This window comes from Macaca mulatta, chromosome 2 (genome assembly GCF_049350105.2).
Source record: "Macaca mulatta isolate MMU2019108-1 chromosome 2, T2T-MMU8v2.0, whole genome shotgun sequence".
Lineage (NCBI taxonomy): Eukaryota > Metazoa > Chordata > Mammalia > Primates > Cercopithecidae > Macaca > Macaca mulatta.
In genome coordinates this window covers 40,752,583-40,769,885 of record NC_133407.1, presented here as the reverse complement: position 1 = coordinate 40,769,885, position 17,303 = coordinate 40,752,583, and the positions used below count along the sequence as shown (strand labels likewise).

General features: G+C 47.0%; 1 protein-coding gene and 1 long non-coding RNA gene across 2 annotated transcripts; both read right to left on the bottom strand.

Moving 5' to 3' along the window:
• Positions 1-213: 213 nt before the first annotated feature.
• LOC106997106 (uncharacterized) lies at positions 214-9,129 on the bottom strand. The gene is made up of 5 exons (XR_013414458.1): positions 8,914-9,129; positions 6,426-6,512; positions 5,690-5,764; positions 4,636-4,757; positions 214-1,033 (listed from the first exon to the last, which is right to left on the bottom strand). It is a non-coding gene; the product is annotated as an uncharacterized LOC106997106 (long non-coding RNA).
• A 5,625-nt stretch (positions 9,130-14,754) lies between these two features.
• Positions 14,755-16,798, bottom strand: SOX14 (SRY-box transcription factor 14). The gene is given in 1 exon segment (NM_001194657.2): positions 14,755-16,798. A coding segment is annotated over 1 exon segment (723 nt). The 5' UTR covers positions 16,305-16,798; the 3' UTR covers positions 14,755-15,581.
• Between the last annotated feature and the right edge of the window lie 505 nt (positions 16,799-17,303).

The window sequence follows — 17,303 nt, the reverse complement described above, 5'->3', positions numbered from 1 at the left end:
TCTGACCCTGAAGGTGTGGACCAAACCCTCTCCCTTAGTTTGTTACTCCGCATGTCATTGGGTCTATATAAAAACTGAAGAGATTATTAAGTAATCTAGATTGTATAAACAATGAGTAAACAACTAATTTTTAAAACTATACAGGGGTTTCCAGCTTAAATATCATAGGAAAGGAAAAAGAGAGAAATCCGAATTAATAAAGTAGTCCACTAGTTTCTACCATGTAGATACAATTTAATAATAATACATGACACTTGTTACATTTTATAGGCATTTACTATGTGCCAGGAAGGCTGGGCACCCTGCATGTTATCTCATTTAATCTTCCTAACATATCTATGGCAAGGTGTTGCGATTGCCATTTTAATCCTCCTTTTAACTGAGGAGTAAACAAACCCCGAGAGAGGTAGGGTACATAGCCTATGGTTATGCAGGCAGTAAGTGGCAGAAAACTAGATGCAGCCAAATAAAGTGCAGGTAATTTCAGATCAGGAATTATATTCATTAGCATCACTAAAGGGAAGACAGTAGTCTCCAGGGATTGACTTTGTCCCCCTGAATTCTTAGTGTCAAAAAGGGCCTGAATGCAACTAGTACATCCTGACTATGGACCGAAGGAAAAGGGTGTAGAGGGAAAAGGAAGGGTAAGGGGCTGAGGTAAAGAGAGAGAGCGGAGACACTACAGTAGGTGAAGGGGGAGAATAAAGAGATGACGGATGGGAGGAGTCAGGCTCCCAGAGCAGGCAACTAACAGAGGCTGAAAATTTCCAAGTAGTCCTGGCTCTGGGAGAGAAGATTCAGGGAGCACAGAAAGAAGGAACAGGAGGCCTTCGAGGCTGTAATTATCTAACAGGACTGTGATGAAAATAGGAGTCAGGGAGCTGCTGAATTGGGGAACAGGGGGAGATGGATAATGTTTTCTCTAGCCTCATTGCCGAGAAACTCATTAAAATCTCCTTTCCATTTCCAACTCCTCAGTATCCAAAAGGCCAGTGTTTCTGAAACTGGAGAGATTTTCTTCTTTTCAGTATAACTGGGGGAAACAAATAATATACGTCAATTTAAAATTTTCTAAACCATTTCCCCTTCATCCCACCACATTGTGCTATGAAGAAAAGAAATAACCTTTTTAAATGATGGGAAAAGTGTAGCCACAGGGAGAGGGGGAAAAGGCTGGGGGTTCTCTTTGTATCATTTTTCAAAAGAAAAAGTATGATGTCGTTTTCAAGAGATGAACAGAATAGACCCTAAGCTGGTATTCTCATTTGCCATAAAAATATATGGAGAAAAGGAATCCTGAATTCAAAAGAAGATTTTTTAAAGGGGTGAAAAAAAATAAAGAAAATGCTCAAAATTATATCTAACATAATGGTACTTAAGTACTTCACAACCATTTTGTCCTTTAATCCTCAAAATAATCCTGTGAGGGCTTCAGGGCTATAATTACCTACGAAGACTACTTCAATATCGATTTTGCAGATGAGGTAAGTGAGACACAGAGAGGTTAAGCAACTTGCTAATGTTGGCATAGCTAGCAAGGAGTAGTTCTAGGATTTAGGCCCAGAAGGTCTGACTTTTAATACCCAAATGATTAGCCAGAATGCTAATCTGCATCCTCAAAAGAATGAAAAAGACAAAACAAATCCAAAGCAGAAGAATCCCAATGAATTACTTATCGTGCCAAGGTAAGACTGATGAAGGACATCAGGACCCTGGAGAAATGTATGTTGACTTCAGGAAAGACCGATAGAGATGCAAGAGATACAGGTCTAGAAGTGTGATAGAGTGATAGCAAGAATCCCAAATTGGGAAGGAAAAAAGATCTGAGTTTCAGGTCCTCTTCATATTGGCTTTGTGACTGTAGGTAAGCCACTTAACTTCCCAAAGCTCCAGTCTCCTCTGTAAAATAATACCTGAGACCAGGTAGTTGTGAGGACTGCTGTGAGACTGAGTTGACTGAATGGAAAAGCAGTGTTAGCTGGGTGGTGTTACACATAGTCATTAAAGCTGTGGAATACCCCAGGAGGTTTAGAGCACCTTGTAATAAACAAATAAACAAAATTAGCACAAGTCTGCAACAAAATGCGTGATTTGTTGGGTGCTTTTTGCTTTGCTTTTGTGTGGGTTAAACTCTTCCACTGGCTGGCTTTCTTTCCTTCTTTCTTTCTTTCTTTCTTTCTTTCTTTCTTTCTTTCTTTCTTTCTTTCTTTCTTTCTTTCTTTCTTTCTTTCTTTCTTTCTTTTTCTTTTACTGAAGGCTCCTTTGGAATCTGTGCTGCGAGTGACAAATCGGAGACAATGTGATATTGGAAACAATCATAGACTTTGACAGGCCACAGATCAAGAATTCAGTTCTCTGAGGCCATGACATGCTCCAAGTTAAAACAAACATCCGGGGAAGGCAGGCAGTTTGGGCAGTATGCAGCACCTGGACCCCGCCTGACTGAGGAGACTCCATTCCTTGACACTAGTGACTTACCCACAGTTGGACTGCTTATGGTTAGTGGCCTTTCCCTTCCCTTCCTGCTTTCTCCTGCCCAGATGACCTTCTTAAAGGATAGGCAGTCCCTGGCTCTCAAAACCCATTCAGGTCCTTCTTCCCTTAGAGCTCCTCCCATGGAAATGTGTTAGGTTTTATGCAATATAATTAATAGACTGAAGACAGTCTGAGTAACCAAGACAAGGTTTAGCACCACCGAGAAAGTGTTTAAACTTTATGAGAGAACCTGGTAAATCTTCATGCCCTCTACCCCCAAGAGATAGTGCTAATTGCCTGACAGTTATTATTTTTTTTTTTTAGCCTTTGAGAAAGATGATAGAAGGAAAGAGTACTGGGCCAATACCTAAAAGACTTAGGTGCTAGGCTAGGCTTTCCAGTTGTCAGGCTGTGTGACCTTGGAAAAATGGCATTACTCCTCTGATCTTCTCTCGTTTTCCTCAAGTGGTAAACTGAGCACTTTAAATTGGTGTTTTCCAAAGTAATTTGAGAAATTATCTCTGTTACAGAGGAATAAATTTAATTTTGATTATTATTACAAAAAATCTATTACAACAAAATTATGATTTATATACATTATTGCCTGGGATGAGCCTAAAGTGAAAAAGTGAGTCAATTTAAAGAAAAATCTAAAACTAAATAATATTATAGATGGATGTGACTAAAATTGTGACGGTGAAATTTGAAAGAACATCATAAAGGACCTTCAGTCCCTTACCAAAGGGCAGAGTCCAGGACGAGCATTCAGACATCTCTTCTGTTTTTCTACTTGGCAACCCCACTAGTTTGTCCTCCCATCCTTCGTCAGGTCTTTTTGTCAGTGTTTGTGAGAAACCTGCCCAACACACCTATCCAATGCTCTATAGTCCTTGGGTATAAAATTATAATTGGCACAAGTGATCATGTCATCCATTGCAGTTCACAAGTAAAAGTTTTAGTAAGACCAATAACATTTCAAATCATCTTTTAATTTTTATAAAATTATCAAATCTTGCTCACAGGTCTCTGGCCCTTAGTTCTCCAAGGACTCACTCTTCTGGCTCCACAATTCATTTTTTCATGTGACTTGTTAGGGATCATCTGTATTCCAGCTGAGGGTGGAATTCTAAATCTAGAAGAACGAGTAAACGAGCATGTTTCAGAGAAGCTCTATAAAAGTTGAGTCCAAAACAACTGAGAGGCTTTGGAAAGTCCCAATATTGCCTTAAACATAAATATTGTGATCAGTAACTTTTTATTTATGGCAAGCTTTGAACCTTCCAGAAAGATGCATCGAATGCAAACTATTATTAGCAGGGAAATGCAAAAGCCACTTCGTATTACATGATTTATACCCAACAGCTCAATGCAGGCTGAGCAAGCAAGAAACATTGTTCCTATCTCAAGGCAAAGACAGAGAGATTGGGCAGATTTGAAGAATCTAGTTTAGAAATTCACGGGGATGATCAGAGTAATAGATTTACTAAACCCAATTAAGGGCAGGAGAACAAGACATAGGACTTTCAGGAATATTTTTTCTTTCCCTCCCAACATATTTACCTTCAACTGCTAAGCTGTGTGGTAAAGAAGGCTGCTCTGGAATGAGCATCATGAAATGGGTCTGGAAGGGGCTGGGGGCTCATTTGGTAGGTTTTGCAGGAAATCTGTGTCTGTAAATGTGCCTCTCATATGTGATAATTTGGGATCATCCTGGTGGTGTCCTGGTCCCTGGCTGTATCTGCAAGACTTAGAAGCAGTCAGTGAGACTTGGGATGATAAAGCTGACGCAGTGTGGGCTCAACTAGTAAGAGTTCAGTGACAGGAGATGTTGATCAGTTTGGATTCTGAATACTGTACGTCAAACTGAGACAGGGAGGGTGTTTCAGCTCCTCCCCCTTACCCTCCTTCCTTGGACTCTTCCTCAGCTGTGAATGCCATGGGTTCTTTGTTCCTTCCTTTAACCACCTCCAGTAAGCCTTTGATTTTAAAGACAGTAGTGGGAAGACAGAGAGCTTGGATATAGCAGCTCCGTGTGAGGTCTGTGAGCTCTTGGATGAGTCACTTAATGTCTCTAAGCCTCACTTTCCTCATATCTGAAATTGGCAAAATAGTAGTACCTACCTAATAATGCTTTGGGGAGAATTTAACAGGATAAAATACCTAAGGCACAAATTCTTTGCACAGAATGCTCAGTTAACAACCATCTGATAAGCCATGTGGCTCCCTCTTATTGCAAACAGAGTACATCTTTCCAGAGAATATGGAGACAAATCTTCAGAGTCCTGGAAAGAGATACAATGAATTAAAACATATTCCTGAAACACATTTTAATGAAAGAAAAAGCAATCTCATTTAATTCATTAGTTGAGATGATACCTAAACACTGTTAACAATGCTGGATTTTCTTTTAGTCATTGATTGCAGAGAAATCAAAATCTTACTCATTCACATCCAGTGGACTATTTTACACCATTCCAGGCACAGTCGATGCCACTGGAAGTAAAATACAAGTTTCCTGACTTCTTTTTTTGCATCCAAGCCAGGACTTCGTGAAATGAATGGTCTGAGGCCTGGTGCTCAGCCTTGGGCTTTTGTGCCAGGCAATATCTCTATCAGGTTCCAGCAGACTTCCAGGGCTGGCCTGATGGCACTCCAGGTTTTTTGTCTTTAAGTATCATAGATTTCTCCTAGTAGGACAGTCAGAGCTTTTGATGCTGCCCTTTCTTATCAAGGGAAAGAATATATGAATGAAGCTGACACCATCAGTAGGGGACTAAAGGTCAATTATTAAAATTTTAATGATTAATTGACAGTGGCATGCCGATCCCTTCATCATCCCTTTCCTACCCTGCTTCATTGACAAAGGTGTGGAATCTTAGCATAGAGGGTCTGAATTCTTCTGGGGTGTAGGAAATTATTTGCTGTTCAGGAGAGTAAGGAATTTGAACCACAAGGGGTTGGCAAATGCATTAACTAATTAAGTTCTTTTCAACTGGTTTCCCCCTTACTAACTAAAGGAATACATTTTGACTTCTAGTTGAAACTCAGAGGATGACCAAAAGACAGAAATTAACGAATATCCTTTTTGGCCTCAATCCAAAGAACTGTTTTTCTTTCTGAATTTATCCTACTCTTGAGCCCTCCCCAATGAAGAAGAATGAAATCATAATGGCAATTTTCTTTCTGGCAACAGTTCATCACAAATGAAATTTACCTGTTTTCTTCCAGGTTGTCTCAAAAAAGAATGAGGGCTCTTTCTCTCAAGGGTTTGATGATTTCAGATGTCCGTCTAGAGCATAGGGAAGATAACCTAATTTCTGTTTCCATAAAAAATACCGGAAGACAAGAAGACAATGTTCCTGTGGAATGTCCTCTAAGAGCTGACATGGGTGGGAGGTCAAGAGGATGTCCCCCAAAAGGCAGAAGCTCTTGATTTGCCAAGAAAGCTTGAGAAGAGATCATCTGCAGAAGGATGAGGCTGTTGCAGAGAGACACTAATCATGAGACAAGGATTCATATTTTCTATGAAATATCTCCTTCTAAAATAAAAAATCCAAACCCACCTTCATTATCACTTATTTCATCTGTTTATTATAAAATGTTTTCAGGCAATGTTGCAGCATCTTCAATTATCTGCAAAGGAGCTAAGTTTGTTTGATTTAGACAGCAAATTGACCTCCCATCTGATTTCAATCCTTCCTACCAAATAGGTTGGCCATGAATGCTGCTGTAGTTGTGTGATACACTTTGAATTTCACCAAGCATGTGTTAAAAAGACTGGTCTGAGCCCCAGGTGTCAGATGAACCTGCCACAGCAGCAGAGAGGGAGTCATCTGTATTTATACCAAGTTTGTGTTCACATTAGCTCAGAGTATAACCGATATATACAAATACGTAAATGTCTCATTGTAAACTCAAAGTATATTCAGACAGAGAAAAGTTCAGCTCACCTTTTCTACAGATGACATATCTTCAGGCCTTCAGTTCTTTTCTTCTCAATTTAGTTCTCAATGATAACTCAAAGCAAATGAAGCCTTCTAACTAGGTATAATTATGACAAACACTGAAGAGCCCAGGAAGTAAAAGACAATGGTAAGAAACAATTCTAAAATGCCTTAAAGCTGCCCTCTCATCCAGCTGATTTATGTCATAAGCACTTGCTACAAATAAGTCTATAGAGTTTGAGTCAAAACATACATGAGACATTTTAACTTCTGCCCAAACTGTTCATCCTTCTGCCTCATGCTCAGTTCGGTCGATTAAAAATTAGGTGAGTAAGAAAATGGATTACCACAGTGAGAGAAAGTGAGGCCAGCAAGAAACAGGCATGACAAAGAATTATGCTGATAATTTATGAAGACCTAGAAAGAAAATTTCTGAGTCATCAATAGTATTTACAGGTTAAAAAAAGAAGAAAAGAAAAGAAAACTAAACAAGAGGAGGAAAAAGGGATAAGACAGAAAAAAAAAAAGGTTGAAGGAAATGGTCTTCAGTCTGGAGAAGATTCATCCTGTGAGAATGCATTGCTGTCTTAAACAATGTACTGTTTTTCTTACTTATGAAAACCAGCATCAGATGCTGGTTGTTGGTCTTGTCCTTGCTTAGGTCTATAGGTCTCTAGTCATTCATTTGCGTGTCATTGAAAGAGGGGATGACACTATATTACCCCTTTATTTCGGAGAATATGGAGGAAATATCTGTCATACTGGTCATCAATTTTTATTTCAGGAAAAGTAAAACCTATTCTTATGTAATCTTCTCTAGCACTTGGAAGCTCCTCAAATGACTGCCCCCCTCATTTCTTTGTTAATATATGCAAATTTTACTATACATTTATTTGGACCTGGAAACTTCAAACATAAAAGATTTGATGTTGCTCATACCTTGAGCAAGCAGGAAATCCTTAGGGAAATGTGAACTAGTTCATACTTATGACAACAGCTGTTTTAATAAAACAATGAATTATTGACCCAACATCTGACTCATCTTTTGCTGCATTTTTTATGTTACAGGAAGGTTTATAACTAATAAATTTCTTTGTATTGCATGCATATCTTATGAAAAAATAATTGCATATCCTTTGCATATATTCTTAACCACTGGCATGTTGTATGTACTCGAACTGCAGCAGTAACGAGATGTGAATATGGGTAAAATTTTGTTCTACAATCATAAAACATAATGCTGAATTATTAGGGGGTAATTATTTAACAACAATGACAAAACCTTCTCTCTTTACTTATCTTTACCTACTTCATCTTAATCTCACATTATTTTTTAAAAGAAAACTTCATTGCATATTCTAGCAAAGTCTATTGGTAGGCGAAGGTTTAACAGAGCCAGAGAGAATGTGCAAGGAGTGAGAAAGTGAATTGATGGATGGATGGTTAAATGAATATAAATGAACTGACACCTTTACAGGAAAATAACATTTCTTTTCTTTTTTTATTCTATAGATCAGTGGGTTTTGTATCTGTAATTCTTTCATATCAGCAAAGAGGAAATAAACTCTCATGTAAATCATTTTCCCCCCATCTGTAGCATATTAAAACCATGCCTTTTTTTTCTTTTAAGCAGACTCTTTTTTCCCTATTTGCTTATCAGTTCATCCACCATTACATTTTAAATGAAACTGCAAGACCCTTGTCCCTCCCCCAAATTTCAGCCTGATGTAGGAAAGTGGAAAGCAGACTTTTCTTGCTTTAGAATAGTGACCTAGATTCAATTACAGATAGACCCAGAAGAGAGAAGTGACACCTCACAATTTTCTTAGAGGTCTTGAAAAAATTAGAAATCTCAAAACAATACTTAATGGGAAAGAATCTGTTTATTTCTCCCCATTTGCCATCTTATTTCTTCTCTGCCTTAATTGCATTGCTTTGGTCCATTTAATTGTTCCTGGTATAACATCACAATAGGTTTCCCGCGGGATATTTCTGAATCATAAAAACGGGCATTTCAAGGAAATTTCTGAGTTTGGCTTTTGAGGGTGGGTGTCTATACACAGAGTATGTGTAATTCTGCAAACTGAACCCAGATAAGATGGGGGAAAAATCTCTTAAAAGGCACATTTCCCCTTGCAGCCTTTAAAAAAGCAAACAAATTACATTAATAAAGTACACTTATTATAATTGCACTGCAGACAAAGCACTGAACGGGGAAAGGGGGTGTATATATTTTACTGTTTTCCCAATTACTGTAGAAAAATGTGGTCAAAAGAAATAGAGGGAAGAACCCTGTGATTCTGCTTATTGACTTTTATCACTAAATTAAGCATATAAATGACCTGAGCGGGTGGCTTGGTATATTAAATTAAAAAAAGAAGAACAATGATTCTCTCTTCTTTTTCCCTCCCTCTCTGATCTCAGCCTGAAAGGAGTCTCCGAGAGATAAGAAAGATGGGATTCGGTCCTCGCTACTCGGGTGGGTCCTGCTTACCGCGAGCGGGGAGGCGGTTGCCTTCCGTGCAGGATTTCCGTTGAGGGCTCACAATAAGCGGTCTCAAGCGGGGGACCCCCGCCACTTCCACGGTCCCTCCAACAAAGAAAGAAGCCAAAGTCGGCTGTCCCAAGACCAATGTAAGCGCTTAGGAAGCTTTGAGACGCTTTAGGGAGAGGAAGGCTGCTGTGGGCAGGTGTGGACACCTCAGCCCTCGCGGCAGGTTTGGAGCCGCCCAGCGTAGGAAGAGGGCAGAAGTGGGCTCGCGTCTATGCGGGTATTCGAAGTGAAAAAGAGCTGCAAACGGCACAGAAGTCCGGGGGCTAGGCGCAGGAAAACAGAGCAAGGAAACTGCCTTAGCTCTCAAACACTGCCTATGGAGGGGTGTTCCCCGGAAGATTATTCTAGATCCTATGAAAGAGGTCTCCACTGGGCGCTGGCCACGGCATTGGGGATGTGGGTGTGCGCCTGTTCTGAAAGAAGGGTCCCCCAGGCCGCGCAGGGGAACGCAGGAGACGTCTGTCCCCGGGGGAACCAGCGGAGGATTGTTTCATTTCAAAGTGAAAATCTGCAGGCTTTGGGAAACGATATTCAAAAAAGTATATAATCTCCATATGCCGCTCAATGGAGGATCCTCATAATTTACAGCGGCAGATAAGGCTAGAGGGTGTAATAAAAAATCTGAAGCCCTCCCCTCCCCCCTCGCCGCCTCCCCGGAATTGCACCTTGGGCAGCGGAGCAGAATCCGGAATGTGAACTTCTCCCGACATATGTTTCCCGCAGATAAGTAAACAATCTGGACGTGAAATGGAAATGGTAATTAATGCAGTAATGCTGTTACACCTCGAGTGTGCAAATCCCATTGACTCGCCGCACCACGGGGGGTGCCGGGCGTACGGGGACCGGTGGCGTGCGCCCAGGCTGCCCACTCCCTCCCTCCTCTCTCCCTCCTCCCTAGGTCCCCGGGCGGGGCGTCCAGAAATCCCGCAGGGACGTGCCCGGGCTGCAGGAAGCAAGGAGCTGCTTAAGCAGGGTTCGGGACTCCCGGCTGTCGGCCCTTGGAGGACTGGGCGGGTGCTCTGCCTTTGCCTCGACAGCCGCGCCTCTCACCCACCTCCCTCAGTTATCACCGCCGCGCTAGCGCTAGCAGGGCCTCCTCGGGGCTCAGAGGTGCAGCCCTGCCCTGAAGCACCCAGGAGAGCCTGAGTTCTCCTACTGCGAGCAGCCGGCGACAGAGGCCTGGAGGCAGAGGGAACCCCCAAACTTAGTGCGGCTGGTCGCCCTGAGTGCGGCTGTCGGGTCTTTCCTCTCCCCTCTGTTCCGGGGCCAAGTGCGGCCGGGTGTCTGGCAGAGTTTTTCTGAAGTTTCTTTCCATCCTCGCACGGAAAGCACTGATCGTATATGAACTGCTTCTCTTACGGACCTGAGCGGAAAAGTTTGGAAAAACCCACTGCACGCCAGAGTAAAGCAACTTCTCCACTTTGTAACAAAGAGGAAACTTGAGGCCTCCTTTCAGCCTTTGTCCGGCCTGGGCACCCGCTCCCTTCCTCAACCCAGACCCAATGCTTCGGCTTTTGGGGGGAATTGGGGAGGTTGCCTAGCGCAGGGATTCGAGCGAAAGGATGCAGAATCAGGGGAGGCAGCCAAGGGATGTCCCCGACCCGCGGCCCTTCCCGCTTCCGAAGAGAACAGCTTGCTCATCCGACCCCAGAGGCTGGACAGGAGCCTGAGGATGACGGCTCTGAGGGACCCAGGGCCAGGGGCTGGGCTAGGAAGGGAGTAGCGAGGCCCCCTCTTCCCTGACTTCAGGCTCCTTCTTAGTGTGAGAGCCGGCAACGCCCAAGCCCCGGGACCTGGGCGCACACACAGAGCCGGGATTCCGCGGCGCCCACCGAGAGTCTCTGGTTTAAAGTAGAAGCCCCAGGATTTCTAGCGCCCCCATCCGCCATCAACTTCTTTATTTTCTTAATTACTCTGCCGTGGCCCAGCGCCTGCGCTTCTGGTTCCAGGCCAATGCCCATCCCTGCAGCGTCAGGAAAGAAATCAGCCCAAGTAGCTCTCCCACTGCTAGGTCCACTAGAGCCTAGGAGGCAGGGCAGGGCAGGGCAGGACAGAGGCCAGGAGAACATGCCCCTCGGTGGAGGCAGGAAGCATGGGTCCCGGCTGTCCTGCACTCAAATCTAACGGGCCCCTTCTGTCCCTGTGCCTCTTCCTCTAGCACTCACACACAATCCACTCAGCAAATAAAGAGATGAGATTTCTTTACACAAATCTTGTGACTTAGGTGATATTCAAATTCAAATGGTTTGAAATTCATTGTCCACTTGAACAATGGTAACAAGGCCTGAGCTGGGGAGGAGATGAAGGAAACAAGAGTGCTGGTACCACAGCTCGCCAAGTTTCCCGGGCCCTGGCAGTCTCGGATCTCTCCAGAGAAGCTGACCTGGCGGGACACACTTCACTAAATGGTGAGCTGTGATCAAAGTCCCTTGGCCCTAGTCTGACGGAAACATCATCCCGCTTTGGTTCACTGGAGATTCCTACAGGTTAGCTCGCTCCAGTTCCAAAATGCAAACGTTAAGGGGGTCTCAGATGTCAGTTACTCACACCTCAGTGTAATTTACTCAAAGTAGCTGGTCTTTTCCGTCTTTAAAGTCAGCGGGCCTACGGAAATTAATATTTAAATAGTAAAACTCCGAAACTGGAAGGGAATCAAAGATTTTGGGAGTCAGATCCAAAACCGAGAGGTGCATAAAAGGCTGACGGAGTTCTCGGAATGAGGGAGGCCAGAGGCTGAAAGGGACCAAGAATGCCGCATCTCTCAGAAGATGTGGCCAGTGTACCCTTGAGCCAGACGGCAGCCAAGGTTTAAGAAAGCAAACCTAGGTAAAACCCAAACAACTGTGCTCCTGCCGCGCCGGCGCCAATGGCTGCCACCCCAGCAGCATGCTGTTCAGGTCTCTGCTGTCCTAGGGAACACCCAGCAGAGGAGCGACGACGCTGAACGCGGCATGTATTTGGGTCACTTTTGGCGGGGAGAGGGGTCCCGGGGAAGCAATGAGAGCAGCAGGTGAGAGGTCCAGGCCCTCCCTGCCAATCCCGCTCGAGGGAGGCCCAGGCTGCCAAGCGAGAGAAGTCTGGGGCTCCCTGGCTGCCGGACTCGTGCCTAACGCAGAGAGATCTGCAGAACCTCCTCCTGTAGGACCACCGGCGCCCCGCGCAGCGCCGGAGTTCGGGTTCTCCGGATGTCAGGAGTCTGTCCAGGGCAACTCTTGGCTGCTCTTTGCTGCGCTACGCGCGCTCGGGAGAAGCGGCTCTTCTCCACCCCGGGCGGGCGGGGCGCTCCTCTCCCTACAGGTTTGCTTTAATGATTTTCTTGAAAGAAAGAGACAGTTGTGAGCAAACAGGTTTGACAGGGACTGCTGCCCCCCACACCCCCCAGGGGATTTCTTTTTGTCTGCGCCTGACTTCAAAGTCAGTAATCGGCCCCTGTCAGCGGCGTGACGAGAAGGATTTTGGCTGTTTGTTAGGGCGAGTCGCGGCCGCGCACCTCGGCGGACGCTCAGCGGCCCTCGGGGCAACGGAGGCAAAGCTGAGGCAGGCCCTTGCGGGGATGGGGGTGGGGGGCGAGGTTGGGACTAGGTCTAAGGAGGGCAGATGGCTGGGGAAGGCCAGTCTGCGAAGGAAGGAAACGAAGTGTGGTGGCCAAAAACCGCCGGAGTCAAGTCTTTGACTTCAGGTCCCAGGACCCGAACTGGGCCCCCCGGCTCTTTGCAGGCTGGAAAGAGGTCTCAGTCAGCTCTGAGTGAGGCCGCAGCTCCCTGAGCGCCTCTCTGCTACAGCGCACCCTAGTTTCCTAGTTCCCCATCTAAGCCCAAGATCCGGCCAACCCGGGACCCTGGTTTCAGTTTTCCAGCTTCACCCACCGCCCGAGGCCTTTGCCCCTCGCACTTTGCCCCTCGCACTCGCCACGTGCCCCTTTCCAGCCTAACCCTTCAAGTTTGCTTCAGGTGGGGTCGTGGGCGCCAGGTTCTTTCTCCAGCTGGGGTGTTCTGTTCGCCCAGGGCGCTCCCGCGCTGGGATCTGCGGGGAGATACCCAGACCCCTGTAAGCTTCATCTTAGGAGATGTTAAGGGACACTGAGCTATGGGGGCTATCAGAGCGGCTGACAGGACTGTCAGTTGGGGTTATATCAGAAAGGAAAACCGTGGCTCCTCCGTCCCAGGCCTCCTGGGCTTCCTAGGGGGTGGGAGGAGGGGCCTTCCCTAAGCGCCCAGGGCCCCCAAACCGGACGGCCACCAGAGGCCAGTCACTTCCTAATTGTCTCGATTTGTAAGAGGGTTTTGTAATGCTAAGTAAGCGTGGCGCAGCCAGCCCGGCCTCCCCCTACACCTCCCTCAGCCCGCCTTTGTTTACCTTCGCCTGATCGCTCATTTATTTATCTATCTATTATTTATAGGCGTCCTCTCCTATTCAGCGCCCGTGTATGTTAATTGTGTTATACCATTTAATTCTAACATCGGTCTCAAAAGAGCTCTTAATGAGAAAAGCATATACAACATGGATCACTTTGCTATTCAGCTTAGCCAGATGGACAACTGCTAACTTTTTTTTTTTTTTAAATAATGAAAATCCCCCTTTGACAAAGGGGCTCGGTTGAATAGGCTCCAAATATCACCTCAAACACTTCTAATTGTTTTGAGGACAATATGCTAATCCGCGGATTTCGGCTTTGGTGTCTGTTGACAACGTTTCCCGTGCACTTCGAGCCACCGACTCCTTTGGAAACAGCAGAGGCAAGCGCACAAATCTCTAAACAGCAGCAGAAAGCCGACAAACCTCTAGGCGGTCCCACCTCCCACCCCGTAGCATATCAAAGCCAGTGGGAAAGGCGCGCAAATTAAGGAAACCCACGCGTGAGCGCGGCTTTGGGGGTGAGACTCCAAGACCGAGGGTGGAAAGCACCCTTCGATTTTGAGAACACATTCCAAAGAGTTTTGCTGGATGACACCGGAGGGTCCTTTCTCCTCAGGAAAGACAATTATCTTCAAGAAAACATTCACCCGGAGGGGAAAGAAATGGGCTGTTTTCCTTATTTAACATCATGGGCTGCACTGTTATTTGATTTTTTACGATTTTTAAAAACTCCTTGCCCGAGTCGTGACAATGTCGCCTTCCTTTTCCCTTTGCTCCGCAGGGTCTCAGTAAAAAGCGTTCGACAGTCTGGGGCGGGGACCTATGGCACATCTTTCTGCACTCCTTAGACTTTTATTTTTTAACTTAGGAACCAGTATCAAGCCCCGAATCCCCAGAAGAGTGAGCAGCAGAGTTTCCAAACACCTAAAAAGGCAAAATACCTGATTCCCCCAGTCTTCTCCCATGCTTTGAATTTAAACATCCACTGCAGGACTCGGTGTTCAGCGCGCAACTGGTTCCCAGGAGACTCGGTGCTTCTCCCCACTGCTTCAGCGTTTGGGTTTTTAAAAAGTAAACTCACCCAGATCTCAGCGGTCTGGGTCGGCCTTTGACTTAGTTCATTCACTTCTTGAAGTGGCCTGACCCTTTTGGGAAGAATGGGGGGAGAGAGTGAAGTCCCAGGGAACGATACCTTTATCTAGACTCTAAAGGCAAAAAGCAATCTCCAGGGCGCATTCCGGACAGATCCGAAACTCTAGGCCCTTCTACACCCAACCCGCAGACCACCAAGATGGGCCAACGGGGGGCAGCCACCAGCCATCACTGCTTAGATTCGCTCTATGCACTTTCAGCATCCCCGCACCCGACTTTCCAGCCCCTCCAACCTGGCTCCTGACTTCAGATTTTAGGCACATCAAAGGTTACTTTTTTTACAATGACAGATTGTCTTTATTCAAAACGTCTTTGTTCAGGAAATGAACAGAGTAACGAGGTAAAATCCTTCTAGGTACATTTCCAAGACATCGTCAAAACATTTGTGACCATTTAGGATGTTTTTGTTCTTTTAATTTTTCGTTCACCTTCTACTTCCTGACTTCATAACCCGACATTCTGTCTAAAAGTAAACTTAGGTCTCTAGAAGCACTGCTTTACACAAAGTAAATAACCATTAGGTCCTTTTTGTTTTCCCTTTAAAGAAGCAAACACTATCATAGCATAGTTTTAAATAGAAATGTTTCCCTTTCTGTAGTTTAAAACTTTGAAGCCTTTCCCCCCCATACATGAAGAGCAAATGGCTCCTAGTTGTGTCTGATGGCAAAACATAGAGACACAGCTAACTCTTTTCTTCAGGGGACAAAAGGAAAAAATATGTGCATATTCTAGATATAATATCAGAATCTGGGAGTTCAGAGTCCAAAGCCTATCCGAGGAGAGTGAAGGGGACATAAATAAAGCAAAACTGCCTACTTTTTTGTCCAAAGGGGGTACAGTCGGAGATTTGTTTTGGGAGAGTCGGGATAGGGGCAGCTGTGCAGCTGTCATAACGTTTGCAAGTTTCCGGCACCTGTCTGCGCCTCGGGTCCGGGAGGACGCCCCTCCCTTCCCCCTGGAAGAGAGAGGAAAAGTCTGGGTGGTGTAAGGGACAGCGGCAGGGCTGACCCCGGAGGCGTCTGCAGGACAGGGCTAGGCTCAGAGGACAGGGTGCAGACCCGGCTTTCAGACCACCCCTCAGGTCCGGGCCGGGCTGGGGGTTACATGGCGGTAGCATGGGCTGACGAATAAGGGTCTATGCCAGTCTTGGTCATGCCTGGGAAGAGGATGTAGGCGACGGGGGGCTGCAGGGTAGAGGCAGACCAGGCGGTACAGTTACAGGGCACCACGTAGCCAGGGTTGGTGGGGGACGGGTGCGTGTGCGTGTGCTGGCTGGGGCAGCTGAGGCTGCCGAAGGCGCCGTTCTGGTAGCCCAGGGTGGACGCGTAGGGCAGAGCGCCGGTGGCCAACGTGTGGGGCACTTCGCCCATCTTCTGGATGGCACTTGAGCTAAACTGCGCGGGGTCCAGCAGGGAGTAGGGCGCCGAGGCCGGCGGCAAGAAGGCCCGGGCTTTCTCGGGCGCGCTCAGGAGGCCGTCGGAGGCCCCCACGGGCAGGCCGGCCGCCTTGAGCGGGTCCGTGTCGCCCAGGTAGGGCAGGGGGAAGACATACCTGTCCTTCTTGAGCAGGTTCTTGGGCTTGCGCCGCGGTCGGTACTTGTAGTCAGGGTGCTCCTTCATGTGCTGGGCACGTAGCCGCTTGGCCTCATCGATGTATGGCCGCTTCTCTGCCTCGGACAGAAGCTTCCATTCGGCGCCTAGGCGTTTGCTGATCTCCGAGTTGTGCATCTTGGGGTTTTCCTGGGCCATCTTGCGCCGCTGGCCCCGGGACCATACCATGAAGGCGTTCATGGGCCGCTTGATGTGGTCTGAAGGTTTGGACATGGTCCCGGCGGCTAGGTGGGTGGGGGTAGGGAGTGCAAAGGGTTCTGCAGACGAGCCTGGGCTCGGTTGGCCGTCTGCCTGTCCGTCCTGAGCCGGGGTTCTGCGCTCCCCTCGCCTTGGCACCGCTGGGGGGAAGCCAGAGAGAAGCGCTGACCCCACAAAGTTCAGCTGATCATGCCAGTCCCGGCACCCAGGCAGCCCCGGGGGAGCGAGTGGGGTCAGAAAGGGTGGGGGAGGAGAGGGCGATCGGCCGGGGGGCTTCAGGCACCAGGGGCTGGGGCCCAAGTATCGGAGTCCCGGGGATTAAGCGGCCAGGTAATTTTTTGGCTAGGGCAAGAAGCTCCTCCTTCTTCCCTTCTCCACCTTTGCCTTCTCTACTTCCCTTCTCTCCTCTTGCGTCTCCAGTCGTGGCTCCCCCCTCCCGTGGCTTTCTCGGAGCTGCCGCGCCTAGCGCTGCACCTGGCTGAGAATGCGGGGAGGCTGGTGAACGAGAGCCAAAAGCGGTGAAGTTCAAAGGCGAGGTGGGCCGGGACTGCACGCACTCTGACATAAGCGCGGGGCGGCGACTCCCCAACCTGGGCGCCAATCAGCAGCAGAGAAGCCGAGGGGGCGCACCTGCCAACACGCCGGTGCAAGAAAGAGGGAGCGCGACTGGTGGGGGCGGGGAGAGGTGTGAGGGACCGAGGCAGAGAGAGGGCTAGAGCAGAGCGGCTGGCTCAGGACTGGGGACTTGGGTTCCACATTGTTTCCTGCACTGTCCACAAATAAAACGGGTTCCACATTGTCTCCGGCACTGTCAACAAATAAAACTCTTCCGCGCCTCCTGTTTCCTTTCCCGGTGGTGAAAGAGAATTAGGGCTTGGAATACAAAGGCCCGGGGAAGGGACAGCAAAGGGAGCGAGGCGAGAGCTTGTGTTGACAAATAGGACAGCCTTGCCACGAAATGCAAGGACAGCACTTTCCCCTCTTGTCAAAGATCCTTGGAAGAGAAAAAGAACA